General features: G+C 37.9%; 1 protein-coding gene across 10 annotated transcripts in view; it reads left to right on the forward strand.

The window, feature by feature from the left end:
* Positions 1 to 15,927, forward strand: part of Kidins220 (kinase D interacting substrate 220) — an 88,966-nt gene that overhangs the window by 39,738 nt on the left and 33,301 nt on the right. For all 10 annotated transcript variants that reach the window (XM_048353452.1, XM_048353454.1, XM_048353453.1 and 7 more), the window contains exon 22: positions 1,903 to 2,065. In XM_048353452.1, coding sequence (XP_048209409.1) covers positions 1,903 to 2,065 — 163 coding nt within the window. The remainder of the gene's footprint in view (positions 1 to 1,902; positions 2,066 to 15,927) is intronic.

Genomic DNA, 15,927 nt, shown 5'->3' on the forward strand with positions numbered 1-15,927 from the left:
TGGAGAAAAACATTCTAAGCAAAAAGAACAGCAAGTGTAAAGGCCTTGATTGTATGAACAGCTCAGAAGCAGTGTTGTTGAAATTTGGAAGAATAGAGGTGGAAAGTGATGTCAAACTAACTCATCTTCCATGACTTTGTTCTAAAAATTATTTGGAAGGAGATTTAGGTTCTGCTTTTAGATTTGGTGCTCACTTTTTTCTTTTCACACATTAGTTCATTTGTATCTCCAGCACAGCCCTTACCTGATAGTTTTTCTTCTTATTTCTTCATCTCTCCCAACACACCTTGAGTTCTTTCAGGATCACAACTATCCCTGTCATCACTAACATAATGAATGAGTGAATTTTTTTAATTCACTAAAGAAACTATAGGTAGACTTGAGGTATTCAGCATCTTACCCAGAGCTGTTACTTTGAGGACCAAATCTAATCATTACAGAGGTTTCACCTTATGTCGTTACAACTTAGGTCTCCAATTCAGCTCTCAAAATTCTCATCAGTTTTTGCATTCAGTTTAAAAGTTCTAGAAGTATATTGTCCATGTTGCAAGCATGTTTTAATGCTTTGCTTTTCAGTGTCTGCTTTTTATTCATTTAGTTCTACCTTGACCTATTCGTGCTTTATAGAACTTTATAGAAAATTGTTGAAATGGAAGAATGACTTAAGATATTCTTGTTATGATTTATGACAAATTCATTTCATAGACTTTCATTTGGTTTATTGTGTATTCTCCCGAGAGTAGACTTTGTGAAGGCCATATGTTCTTTAAAAGCACTTTATCTTCAACATTTTTATATCACTGTTTATGCTACATCTATGAGTCACTTGGGTGGTAGGCAAAACCCTGTCATTGATCTAGCAGACCAGATCCCATCCACTGGAGAAAGAGCATTCAGGGAGAAAAGATTAGTTTGCATTGTAAGCAGATTTGCTAATGAATGAGGATCTGAAGATGTGGGCATTACACATCTATATCTATTAGCAGTAGGGTAAGATATCATTCAAATGTGAACCAAAAAAAGCAGATACCTTAGCCAGATACAAAATAAATTGGTAATAATGAAATAAAATAGTCCACGTTTTAAAATTAAGAAACAATATCAGCAAATTGTATCTTTACCAAATCAAGGTGAAACTGATTATAATGAAGTATAATGATTATGAATGAAAGGAAGCTTCAGTACTGAACATGTGGTAATAGCAACTGTCTACATGTAAGCATGCCCAGTGGTAGAATACTGAATTATAATCTCCAGAAAACCCTACAGTAGACAGGGCTATTTGATTAAATATATACATATACATTTTTAAAACATTCTAATAACTAAGTTGCTAGATCACTGGTGTACTGCTGTTAATACATAAAAAATAGAAGTCTTTGGGATTATACATCCATCCATAATAAACAAGAATGGACCAGTGTATTTAGATCTCTTTAAGATTTATCAGTAGTATTTCCTTGGGTGAATGAATATTCTACTATATGTTTGGGCAGCATTGAGACTGTGATACATGATTTAAAAGATTTCTCCTGCATGTATGTGGTCAAGTAGCACCAATAGCAAATCAAATAACAATAACTTTAGAACTAAGTGGACTCGTTTTAATTCCTTAGAATCTTTATTTGACTTTATTCTTTTTGAGACAAGGTTGAATTCACAATCCTCTTGTGTCAGCTTCCTGAGTGCTAGAATTGCAGGCATGCACCACCACACTTGCCTCTGTCATCAGCTTCAAAAACCAGGTTTTTAGAAAACATATAAACACTAGATTTAAATGTGTAGTATAATCAAACACCAAATTAAAAAAATAAGTTAAATTATTTGTGCATTTATCAAATGTTTTACTTAACATAGTATTATACAACTATTAATTTTAACATGCTTTGGTATTTCTTAAAGGGCGGTTGCTGAGAGCCAATCAGATTACTTTCAACTGGGACAGACTTGCCAGCTGGATCAACCTTACTGAGCAGTGGCCATATCGGACTTCATGGCTGATACTATATTTGGAGGAAACTGAAGGTGTCCCAGATCAACTAACAGTGAAAACCATCTATGAAAGGTATTTAGTTCAACATCTTTGTATTTAACTTTGTCTTGGCTTGAGTTTCAAAACAAAACAAAATACATATAAAGACAAACGGAAATAAAAATAGTAAGTATAAAGTGTATACTTTTGTACTTCTGAATTCAAAGAGCATTCTCATTGATTTCATTATACTTCTGGCCTGTGATCTTTTAGAAATCACCTTATGAGATAGATGAGTGGGATTTTCCTTTATTGTGTAGTAAAATACTAATACTAATACTAAGTAGTATTATTTCTTGAATAAACATGTCTGTCATGTCCTGGGTACTATGTAATTATGAACACTTGCCAGACGAACACATTTCTTTAATAGTTAAAAATTAACTTTAATGCTGGGCACATGTAGCCCATACCTGTACTCCTAGCTACTCAGGAGGCTGAGATCTGAGGATCACTGTTTGAAGCCAACCCAGGCAAGAAAGTTCTTGAGACGCTTAATCTCCAATTAACCACCAGGAAAAAAAAAAAAAAGCTGGAAGTAGAGCTGGGTTCAAGTGGTAGAATACTCAGGGACAGTACCCAGGCCCTGAGTTCAAGTCCCAGGACCAGCACCAAAAATAAATTAAAATTTTTGTTACCTATAATAATTTGTAATGTTGTGGGATTTACTTTCATGTAGTCTGTTTCTACATAAAACATTATTTAACACAAACAGGCAGCTACTTGACCCTCTTACCTACTCTTGAGAAATTCTTTGTCTTATTTGTCTATAAATAAAAATAGAAGAATAAGCCTTCATCTAAGTAATATGTACTGGATTGAGGTTAGAAAATCTTCAGATAAAGTGGAAGAATGACTTAATGAGCAGTAGCAGAAGTCATTTGAAACTCTTTTTGACTCTTAGACTCTGCTTAATTGATCTTGTCCCTAAAGAAATACAATAGCTTAGTAGTACAGTTTGTAGTTTTTTTTTTTTTTTTTTTTTTTTTTTTTTTTTTTTTTGGCCAGTCCTGGGCCTTGGACTCAGGGCCTGAGCACTGTCCCTGGCTTCTTCCCGCTCAAGGCTAGCACTCTTCCCCTTGAGCCACAGCGCCGCTTCTGGCCGTTTTCTGTATATGTGGTGCTGGGGAATCGAACCTAGGGCCTCGTGTATCCGAGGCAGGCACTCTTGCCACTAGGCTATATCCCCAGCCCCAGTTTGTAGTTTTAGGAAAAGGAAAGCTGTGTGTCTTATTCAAAAACAAACTACTGAGTCTAAAATTGCTGTTCTTTGCTTGATCCGTTTCATTTATTTATTTTAGAGGAGGAAAGGTTTATTTTGGCTTATGGTTTCAGTTCCTTGGTAGGGAGGGTGTTGTAGAGCGATACAGCCCAATTTAGAGCAGCCAGGACCCAGAGCGAGAGAGTGCCTGTGCTCGCAGACACTTTGCATCCTGACCCACAGCCTGGGGGGAGGGGAGTGCCACATGGAATGGGTCTGCTCACCCAGTGCCCGTCACACAGGGCCTGGCCTCCCAGGCCTTCCTGTGAAATCTGGGTGGAAACCTCCATGACCATTGCAGTGTGCGTGTCTGGAAAACCAGCATCTTGTGCATGAGGCCAAGGTCGGCTACCTACACAGGCAGTTGCTTGGACCACAGCTGCAGGCCTCTGATTTCCCAGACTCAGGAAAATATTGCCCTAGGTGGTCTTGTGGGTACAGGACACTGGAGAACTCTTTTTTTTTTTTTTTTCGGTCAGTCATGGGACTTGAACTCAGGGCATGAGCACTGTCCCTGAGCTCTGGCTTAAGGCTAGTGCTCTACCACTTTGAGCCACAGCACCTCTTCCAGTTTTTACAATGCATTTGGAGATTAGCATCTCAAGAGGACTTTTCTGACCAGCTGGCTTTGAACTGTGATCCTCAGATCTTACCCTCCTGAGTAGTTAGGATTACAGGCATGAGCTACTTTTGCTTAACAGGTGTCACATTCTTAGCAATACTTACAAACAATATTTGTAGCCAGGTCGACAAAAACCAACAAAGACATGAAGACATGATAGAAACCAATTTTTGAGAGTTTATAAGGAATTGACTTAAATAAGATGATTTGGAATGGAAAACTATCCAAAGCCAATTTGATCAACATATTGCAAAATCATTTATTGGAGGATGTTAGAATAATTCAGATGACTGTTTCAAGTTAGCCATAGTTGAGTTTTTTGATGCCTGTCACTTGAGTAATAAAAAGTTTTATTTACAGCTGACAATAAGCAGCGGTATATAATTGATATTCATTTTTTCCATTAAAGAAATCTGATTTGGTAAAAACAATCAGAAAATAGTATTTAGTATTTTTAACACTAGTAGTAAAACTTATTTTTTAATCCATAAAAAGCCTCATTTATTTTTATAGCAATTTGATGACACATCTGCTGGCATTATTCAGCTGAAAAAGAAAATGTTGGTTCTTGGTGTTTAGTAAAATTGCTTTGTTAAATTATTTTCTAAATTGTTCAACTTTTAACAAATGACATTTGATACTAACACTGGAAAGCAATTTTAGCTAATTAAGTAGATCCCTCTATAAACCATTGGAACATTAAGATGACATACTGTTCATTCAAGATTATTTTAATTGGTACAATTATTGCAATTTTCGTGCAATTATGTGTTGAGCTAAAAGCTTTTGTCTTGATCATTTGAAGGTTTTTTTGTTAACATACATTTAGTAAGAAGAAAGAGTGTAAAATAAAAACTCTAGATATAAAGATTTTCTGCCTACTTTTCGTTACAGAATTTTAGACAGTCATTGATGTATTTTGGTATAAAAGTTGATTTCTGTTGTCTCGAGTATTTTAGGCAAAGATAGCGACTTTTAGGGAATCGATTTAAGTAGCTTTTGTGAAGACAGTGTGCTAAATTCCTGTTTTGACACTGCTTAGACTATCTTACTCAGGATGATATGGTCAGACTAATTTTGTGTAAAGGATAATGTATTTCATTTTAGAATTTGTGTTTTTTAAAAAAACAATTGGACAGGTTTTGAGAGAGCAAAACAATAATAGTTTCTGTTTTATTGAAACATCTGTTTGTTGAATAGACACCATGGACATCTAATTAATGACCTTCACAGATATATTCGATATCTTTAAATTATTTGGCAATATCTTATGAATGAGTATGTTCTTTTCTGAACCAAACTTTTCATAAGCTTAAGGTAATTAAATATCCCAATCTTCCTTGCTTCTCTTATCTCTTATAAATCTCCTCCATCATCCTTTATTTCCTTGCCCTTCAACATTTGGAGTGCATCTTGTATAGGCTTGTTTCTTTACATGTGGATTTAAATAATGAATTTTAATAACATGAAGAAAATGAACATTAATTTAGATTTGTGACGTTTCATTCCTCTTATGATACAAAATATCTTTGTACTGGTAATTAAAATTTTGAGATACTAGAAATAATTTATTTCAGACATTGTTTCATGCAGGCTGTTTAGATATTTTTGTATGCATAGCTTAGAATGTTACAGAAATTCTGTATTCTTGATAGGCATTTTTTAGATATTGATGTTGACATCATTTAAAATTTATTAAATTACTAGCTTGTATTTAATAGTTGTTTCCATCTTTCTTCCCAAAACACACTTGCCCAGAATGCAGAGATTAAATATTTTGTCAGTACCTTTATCTTTTTAAAGAGATAGCTTAATCTGGTTCTTTTGGAAATCTTAAGATAATTCTCCAAGTGGAAAACTAGGTAACTTTGTACTGAAATAAAGATTATACAAATGGATACAAAAGTATTAGCACAAATAACATTTTACCTACCTAGAAATAGATAACAGTATATTTACCAAGTTTATTTAGAGTATAGAATAATGACAAATATGCATTGTTGGCTTTGCATTGTTTATAATCATTGTCTTGGAAATTAATTTTAAAATTTAGATTCTTTTTTTTTGGCCAGTCCTGGGGCTTGGACTCAGGGTCTGAGCACTGTCCCTGGCTTCTTTTTTTGCTCAAGGCCACTTGAGCCACAGCGCCACTTCTGGCCATTTTCTGTATATGTGGTGCTGGGGAATTGAACCCAGGGCCTCATGTATATGAGGCACGCACTCTTGCCACTAGGCCATATCCCCAGCCCCAAAATTTAGATTCTTAAAGATAAGTGAAGGTGAAGGGCAGAATTTGTGTTTTTTCTTAGCCCATTTTGCTCCAAGGCTACTGGCTCTACCACTTGGAGCCACAGCCCCACTTCTGGCCGTTGAGTGGTTAATTAGAGATAAGAGTCTCACTGGGACTTTTCTGCCCAGGCTGGCTTTAAACTGCGATCCTCAGACCTTGGCCTCCTGAGTAGCTAGAATTACAGGCGTGAGCCACTGGCAAAGGGCAGAATTTTTGGAGTTTATTTTGATACACTTCAAAACCATGCCTACTTTTGTTGCTTGGAGAATGAAAATGAAAGAGACATGTTTGATCATTCTGAAATTTTTTTGTTGTTGTTGCTGCTGGGTTTGTAGCAGCATCCAAAAGTATGAACTAAATTAATTGGTTGGATATTTTTGGTTATTTGTTTTACAGGTATGTATAAACAGTTCTTAGTGGTTTCCTTGAATGCACATTGTAAACCTTTGTCACTGCTGACTAAACAATCACATACCCAGGAAGCAGAGTCTATTCAGTTCATAGGGTTTTTACATTTATATCATCACTAAAACAGAATTATCTGTCTGTAGGAAAAAGAATAAAAGCATAAATTTGGGAATTAAAGTATGTCACGTCAAAAAAATTAATTGGTTGGAGAAAGCTTAATATTCATTTATTTAGAAAATAGTTCTTGAATACCTGTTATGGCGAAGTATTGTTTTAGGATACATCCTTGAACAAAACTGCAGAGATTGCCAGAGATCCTTGCAGAGTGATGCAGGGTCAGGATACAAGGGGTCAGGCTAGTCCTTGTTGAGAAGGAAGAGGAGCAGCTGCACAAAGGCCACGGAGGAGGTGTTTCCAGGTAGAAGGAATGATTTACATAAAGGTCCTTAAGACCAGAGTGAGCGTGTACTGAACACTTGAGCAGCAGCAGCAGCAGCAAGGGTGCTGGTATGATGAGAGGGTGCCCAGGAGGGGGCAGGATGGGAGGGGAGGTCAGGGGAATAGGCCATGGACTATTTTTGAAGTGGCACAGGACAGTGATTTTTGCCTTGAACTGGATAGAGATCCATTGTAGGGCTTTGGAAAAATTCTACCCATTTCCCTAACGCTCTGGCATCTCTTATTTGTGTGTACTCACCCTGTGGACGTAGAGAAGTAAATTTTGTAAACTGTGTACTGGGAAAGGAAAGACGTGGACCCAGCTAAAACATAATAAGATAAGAAAGTAGTTGGGCAACTACTTACTCCCTGGTAAAGATGAAAGAAATGAGAGAAAAAGACACACGGTGGCACTCCATGACTATGAGGACGCTAGGTAATGACCTCGGGGCTGAAAGAAACCATAGTTATTCTGATTGTTGATTGGAATGTACAGAACTAAATTTTCTCTGTGTCTGTCCTGTTGTGATAATTTCTTGTCTTATTCATTTTATTTTTTTCTAGTAAAATGATGGATTTAGAGCATAGTTTGGGTTGTTTCAAAAATTCCTTCTTATGCTCTGTATCTCTGATGTTTAAACCCTTGGTTAACAGTGAAGGAAGGTCATTTCAGTATATTGACAACAGCAACATGTAGGGGGCCGTTATAGGCATTACACTAGCTAGTGAGTTGCTTTTGGAGTCAAATCACATTTGATTTATAGGAAATCAAATGTCAAACTTTGTATAACCTATTAGGCTATAAGCATAAAACGATATAACAGATTCTCTGCAAGAATTAAAATCAGAATTAGGTTTATACTGCAATTTCAAACACCCTTGTTTTCTCTGTTTCTCTCTCCTTTCTACTTTCTCACACGTGGTTCTTTTGTCCCATCCTTCCTTCTCTCCTCCTCATCTTTGGTCTCATAGCAGTCAGTCCCTCATGGGGCTTGCTATAAGGGTTCTTAGGTGATTTAGAGGGCTCCACTTTTGATTTGCTAAACTTTTTGATACAGCTTGTCTTGTGTGGACATAGTCTAGCTAAAGTACCAGCCTCATGCCGTGTGCGGCACACTGAGTGAAGTGCTTTCCTTGGATCCTCTCATTAGTACCCTGTGACACTCAGGAGAGGCAGAACACTTACAATTACTAGAAGTTTGTGCTAACGAAGAATAAAAAAGATCTGTTGGGGCTGGGGACGGGCGTGAGCCAGTGGCACCTGGTTTAAAAATATTTTAATATTAAAACATTTTATATCCTTTAAAAATTTTAAAAGATTCTAATGCAGATATTTTGTCTTGGTATGTTTTAAGTAAATCTGATTATTGTAGGATTCATAATTACTAAAGATCTTGAATATGACTTTAGAGATTGTATAGCTAATTTTTTGACAGAGGACCTTGCCTTTATAATTTTGTTTTTAAGAGTAATATTTTCAATAAATTTGCATTTCCAGATGAAACAACCTTGTCTTTTCAAAATACAGGGAAAAATAAAAGTAATGTGTAATGATAATGCTGTCTGATTAAAATGGTAAGAGCTAAAGAAGTGGCCTCTGTCAGCAATATTCTAGAAGTCCACAAGATGGGAGTATTTCACCAGAAACATTAGCTTGGTTGGCTAGGAACTGCAATGTGAGATTGCTTTCCTCTAGGAGAAAAACAAGAGGGAAAAAGCCAGATTAAGGAAATATTGCATTTCCATTTCTTAAAGAAAAAAGAAAGGCTTCACAGGACACTTATCAGCACTGAGAGCCACGGATGGAGGCAAATAAGTGCTTATGTAATCACATGGGGTGGTACTAGTGCCTTTCTTTCCTACGGTCCTTTTCCTTTTCAGTGCTGTGGAGCAAAATCAGGACCTTTATGCAAAAATGTTTTATCACTGGGCAGCACCTCTAGTTCTCTCCTAAAATTTGTTCAGTTTAACTTTTGGGGAAAAGGTAGATATTAAAATAGTTTTTAAAATCTATTTGCACATTCAGTTGAGATTTATTAATGCTGTCAGGTGCTGATAGTTCACGCCTATATCCCTAGCTACTCAGAAAACTGAGATCTTAGGGTTGTGGTTCAAAGCCTGCCCAGGCAGGAAAGACTGAGACTCTTATCTCCACTAAACTACCAAAAAAGCCAGAAGTGGAGCTACGGCTCAAGTGGTAGGGTGCTATCCCTGAGCAAAATGAAGGTCAGAAACAGTGCCCACACCCTGAGTTCAAGCCCAAATAAACAAACAAATACTAAACATTGTAGAGGTCCTGTGCTTATTAAAGATTAAATCCTGTGTGTGTGTGTGTGTGTGTGTGTATGTGCGCACATGTGTGCACATGCATGCGGTCCTAACTCACCCACATTCTTTTTGCATTTTCCTGACTGGGCTGGCTTTGAACTGTGATCCTTAGATATCACCATCCTGTGTAGCCATGCTTACAGGCATGAGCCATTGGTGCCTGGCTTGAAAGATTAAATCTTTTAAGATAACTTGTGTAGGTTAAACCTTTAAGGTAACTTGTGTAGAAAGGTTTAGTTTTAAGCTAAGGCATATCTATAGGTTATTGTTTTGTTTTGTTTTTTATTTCAGAGCTCCCATTATCTATACCTGTTTTTTTTTTGTTTTTTTTTTGCCAGTCCTGGGCCGTGAACTCAGGGCCTGAGCACTATCCCTGGCTTCTTTTTTGCTCAAGGCTAGCACTCTGCCACTTGAGCCACAGCGCCACTTCTGGCTATTTTCTGTATATGTGGTGCTGAGGACTCGAACCCAGAGTCTCATGTATACGAGGCAAGCACTCTTGTCACTAGGCCATATTCCCAGCCCCATCTATACCTGTTATTCAGATCTTTTGTTTGCTTTATTTTCAGTACAGTCGTCCCTGGCTATATTGTGGTTTGCTTCACTTATTTTGATTTCACTGTGTCACTTTTTTTTTTTTTTTTGCTAGTCCTGGGCCTTGGATTCAGGGCCTGAGCACTGTCCCTGGCTTCTTTTTGCTCAAGGCTAGCACTCTGCCACTTGAGTCACAGCACCACTACTGGCCATTTTCTGTATATGTGGTGCTGGGGAATCGAACTCAGGGCCTCATGTATACGAGGCAAGCACTCTTGCCACTAGGCCATATCCCCAGCCTTTTTTTTTTTTAAATATGGGAAAATAGTGATCCCTCACCTATCCTTTCGTGGGAGTTAGGTTCCAGATAGGTGAAAATCCGGGAAGTAGCAAAAAGTGAACCGTGATATAGGGAGGGACGACTGTCTTAACACTGCTGCTTCTCAGATTTTCACCTATTGCTGGGGTCTCTGGAATGTAGGGCCCCCAAAGAGTTAGGTGAGGGATTTCTGCAATATAGTTTGAAGTCAGGGCCATGGTCTTTGTACCTATTCATCCTGGATGGATTATTGCAGGGAACCACCACACCAACCTGTTGGTTGAGGTAAAGTCTTGCTAACTTTTCCCAGGACCCCCAGTCTCTGCTTACCTGAGCAGCAGCTTCATGGTCATGTGCCACCAACATGTGGCTTTATTCAGAGTCATAGTGCAAAACATTTGTCTCCGTGTGTGATTAGTGTGGTATTTTCCTCGGTTTCTTAAAGGTAACGTTGTACATGGACATCTCCTCAACTGGTAGTAACTTGTGGTATTAGTGGTATTAGTGTTGCCTCAAACAGCTAAAAATGTGATTCCATTTTAGCTGAGAATTTTAAAGAGTCATATCATACTATCAACTCCTGAGGCTAAGCTTTTTCACACACAGTAGGTATTATCTTGATATTGGGCCACTTGGTAATTATTTTGCCTCTCGCCTCTTTCCTGAAATCTCTTGGGACTTGTGATCCTTGGTGAAATGAGTTGCTGCCATTGGTCACTGGCACCATTGAACCTTGGGCATCATACTGTCCTGCACTGATTTCCAGATATTTATTCCCAGTGGAAACATGTTTTAAATGAAAGCTTCCCCCAAGAAATAAAGTCAAATTTACATAAATTAAGTAATTCAAACTATGATATTTTAACAAATTCACTTTTAGCTATTTTAAAGAATGGTATAAAGTTGAAGTATTGTGAGTGATTATTGCAATTCCTTATTTGATTTAAACATCTCTGTTTTTCAAGTTTTAGTAATTAGTGAGTAGCCTAACCAATAAGGAGATATAAAATTCTATCAGCTTTTAAATGTTCTTTACAAGGCAAGATCTTTTTAACCTAATCTAGAAACTTGAAAGAAGATTAATTGGAATATTGTTTCTCAGGCAAGTTGCCAACAAGTTGAGCAACATTTCTTAGAATTATTGGAAGTGTTTGCTATCACTCCTCTTTCTAGGTCTTTGTCACCTGGACCGTGTCATTTATGTTAAGCACTCTAATGTGTAAACTGTAGAGTGTACTTGCTTATATAACTTTGTGAACAGAAAATGACAATCTGGACTTTAAAAGCAATGTAGGGATACGTCTGTGCCCTTGTTTGAACTGCTGTAATGGGTAGGGTGCTTACTACTGATGCAGGCAGATACGGGTCCTGGTGCTGCCATTTATGGTTGTGGTGAGATCAGGCATGTTGCTTAACCTCTCTTAAGCCTCAGATAAATTTACAAATTATCTTTTTCGATTTAAAATGTCTACAAATTTACTTACTATGTCATAGGATATTGGGAAAGAAGTGCAGTAAAACTACCCTCTGGATTGTTAAAATTTTTAAACGTATATGTAAGTCACCATGTACATAATAAAAGGAATCCAGAGTCACCAGTGTACCTTAATCAGCACATTTTACGTAGCATGCAGGAGCAAAGCCATTGCTTATCAGTTATACTGAGCCTAGGCAGATGCCTGTGAGCCTTCTTCCTCCAGGCTTGTTGGTACTTCCTTATCCCTGTGTTACCGAAACTACAATCTTAACACCCACTGCAGTTATATTTCATTTGTAAACTGAAAAACCATGTCTAACCAAAGTTGGACATGGAAGGAACAGCTCTGATCTCTGTGAAGGTATGGCTGGCTTTCTTTTCTTCAGGAGATGAGAGGATTTATCTGCATGATGAGGTGAGGTCTGGAAAGCATCTACAGAGCCAGACTTAGAAATCAGCTTCCACCCTTTTGAAGTAAGGAAACTAGAGTCTAGAAAAGGAGAAGGATTTGTCTTAAATCACCCACAGTTTACAAGTAATTGAGCTTCTGTTTTGAAAAATTAATCTTTATGCATTGTAGCTTTAGTCTAATTTTTTTTTGCAGTCATTAAGTTTGAATTAGAACAAAGTCTTTGAAGTAGCAATTAGCCAAGATCATGCCTATAATTCTAGAGACTTAGTAGGATCATGGCTTGAAAATAGACTGGGCAAAAAGTTTGAAGACGGGCTGGGGATATGACCTAGTGGCAAGAGCGCTTGCCTCGTATACTTGAAGCCCTGGGTTCGTTTCCCCAGCACCACATATACAGAAAACGGCCAGAAGTGGCGATGTTACTCAAGTGGCAGAGTGCTAGCCTTGAGCAAAAAAAGAAGCCAGGGACAGTGCTCAGGCCCTGAGTCCAAGGCCCAGGATTGGCAAAAAAAAAAAAAAAAAAAAAAAATTGAAGACCTCATCTTAACAGAAAACACTGGGTATGATGGTAGACATCTGTCATCCCAGCAGGGGTAGGAAGCATAATCACGAGACTCATAACCCAGGCTCATCTGGGCAAAATGTGACGACCCTACCTCAAAAACAACCAAAGCAAAAAGGGATAGAAGTGTGACTCAAGTGGTAGAGTGCCTGCCCAGCAAGCTGAAAGCCCTGAGTTCAAACCCCAGTATTGCAGATAATAAGTTAACTAATTCATTAAAAAGGAAAGAAGATCAGCGGGCGCCAGTGGCTCACACCTATAATCCTAGCTACTCAGGAGGCTGAGATCTGAGGGTTGTGGTCCAAAAGCTAGAGCAGTAAAGTCTGTGAGACTCTTATCTCCCATTAACCACCAGAAAACTGAAAGTGGTGTTGTGGTTCAAAGTGGTAGAGCGCTAGCCTTGAACAAAAAAGCTCAGGGGTAGCATCGCGGCCTTGAGTTCAAGCCTCATGACTGTCTCTCTCTCTCCTCTCTCTCTCTCTCTCTCTCTCTCTCTCTCTTTCACACACACACACACACACACACGGAAAGAAAGTCACTGAAATAAATGAATGTTGTCATCTTGAGCCAGGAATAGAGCTCAGTGGTAAAATGCTGGCTTATCATGCACGAGTCCTTGGGTTTGATCCACACTACCAGAAAAAAAATGAATATTGTGATTTTCTTTTTTTTTTCTAGAGCATAGTCAAGTTGCATTTCATGTAGGAATTGTATTTCTAGTAATCACTTTTCAAAACTGCATTTAATGAGAAGCATCTTACTTGAGCTATAGCGAGGAAGTGCTTTATTCTGATCCTTCTAGTTAATGCTCTTTTCACCTGTTATCAAAGGTGACTGGTGGGATAGCTATCAAAGCAGAATCTTAGAGGTGCTTAACACAGGATGCTGCAAAGGCAGTGTGTAGAGGGAAAGCAGAAAGATCTTAAGTAGCTTAATTTCATACAGTAAGGAACAAGAAAAATGAACAGCAAAATTAACTCAGAGCTAGCAAAAGGAAGAGAATTAGAACGGGTTTATAGCAGATATAAGTAAAATAGATGGTAGAATAGCTGTAGAGAGAAACAGTGAAACCAGTAGTTGTTTCTTTGACAAGATCAACAAGAAGAATAAATCCACTGTGAGAGTCCAGGCTCCAGTGGGCGCTGGGGCCTGAACCTGAGGCCATGGCAAACACAGGAAGCTTGAATGGAGGCCTCTGGGTACTACTGAGAGCAGTCAGACACCTGATCATGATAGATTTTTCTCAAGTATGTTTTTCTTGTTGGTTTGGAATTCTGTGAATGAAATTTTAATTAGGGGATGTGATGCGGCAGATTATAGGTTGGAAAAGTCAGTCCTACTGCTCTTATAGTTAGATTTAATGTTGAGATAGTAACTATAAAAACTTAAATCCCATGGTTGGGGTAGGAAAAGTGGGCTGTACTGTAGCTGCAGTTATTCAAACATAGGTGCAGTCTTTTCTGTGCTGGACAGCTGTAACAGACCAAACTGGCATCTCCAGAGCAAGCAGTTGGAGGGAGAAAGGCCTTAAAGCATCGTTGTGGTATTTGCAAAGATCTGCCTGGGAGAACTCAAAGTTGCAATTGCCTTTGTGGGGTGACAGAATGGTCAGTCAACACGTTGAAGAGCAGACAGTGGTCCAGTTACTCTGTCCTCTGACATGAAGACTACATCATCTGTCACCTTGGGAGCACGCAGTGCTTCACCCTAGTAAATGTTAATGCTGTTGGTTATAATAAATTGGAACTGGTTGGTGCTTACCAACAGTTAATCAGAGCAAATTGTGTTGATTGAACCAACAGCATTTTCTGTGTTCCATAAAACATTCCTTTCTTGCTTTCTTGTTAGAATTCTTATTCAAATAGTTCTATTAAAGGTAGCACTCTGGCTGGAACTTTTAAAAACAACAACTATTTTTGAGTTATAATGGCTTAACTCATTTTTTTTCCTAAAATGAATTTCTGCATATTAAAGTGAGGCAATAACATAGTCGGGTAATGTGACATTCATCTACTTTCCTAGCCATTTTATAGTAAGCAGTTTCCTTATTTAAGACCTTTAGGGAAGTAGAACTGTGGCTCAAGTGAGAGAGCTCTATCACTCAAGGGCCGCTTTAGGATATTGGCATGAAATTGAGATTGTATTTTGGTGGTTCATTTCACTGGCATACTACTTTGTACCTATTCAAAAGGTTTTTCATAGGCCAACCCTGTATAGTAGGTAGGGCAGTTGTACAAACATGGGCCCAAGAATCTGATATCAGCGAGTGAGATGGCAGTAGCGGTTACAGCAAGACTTCTGGGTCAGAAGCTTGTCTCGTGATGCAATCCTGAAATTGCCAACACCTGGCAATCTTAAATAAAAGTATGGTAACTGAAATAATCACAGTCTATTCAAAATAATAAGAGTATCTGAACTTGTTCATACTAACAGATGATCAGTGACAAAGCTATTAAGAATAATCTTAAATGCCTATATTTTCAGGAATTTACAGTAAAGAAAAAGATGTTACATTAAAGGAAGGTTTTAAAAAATCTATTTTAGATGGCACCCATAGCTCACCTATAACCCTAGCTACCCAGGAGGCTGAGATCTGAGGATCATGGTTCAAAGCCATCCTAGGCAGGAAAGTCCATGAGATTCTTATCTCCAATGAACCACCAGAAAAACAGAAGTAATATATTTGAGTAAAAAAGAAGCTCAGGACAGTTGAGCTTCAGGCCCTGATGAGTTTAAGCCTCAAGACTGGCACAAAAAATAAAAAGCTAAAATTAAAACCCTTGGTACAACTATTAGAAGATAATTATTAAAAAGAACTAACCAGAGAAAACCTGGACTGGAGACATGTATAAAGTGGTAGAGCAACAGCTGTGAACAAGAAAGCTGAGCAAGTATATGAGATTCTGAGTTTAAACTCTGGTACCAGCATGGAGAAAAGAGAAGAGAAAGAAGAGAGAGAAAAGAGGGAAAGGAGAAAAAGGAAGGGATGGCATTGGGACAACTTGATTTCCATATGCAGAAAACAATTAAGCTGGACCCCTACCTCACATCAGGAACTAAAGTTATCTCAAAATGGATCAATTTACTCTTTCTCAAGTAAAAGATTTTGCAATATCAGAAAAGGTAGAGTAAAAACAATTTTTATTCTAAAAGACAGAACTTATGTAGGAGGAAAACAATACTCTAGAAGTATTTATTAAGCAGTGTGACAGTATTTTGTGTTAGCACTGGAGATTGGATGGTG

This window comes from Perognathus longimembris, chromosome 8 (genome assembly GCF_023159225.1).
Source record: "Perognathus longimembris pacificus isolate PPM17 chromosome 8, ASM2315922v1, whole genome shotgun sequence".
Taxonomy (NCBI): Eukaryota; Metazoa; Chordata; class Mammalia; order Rodentia; family Heteromyidae; genus Perognathus; species Perognathus longimembris.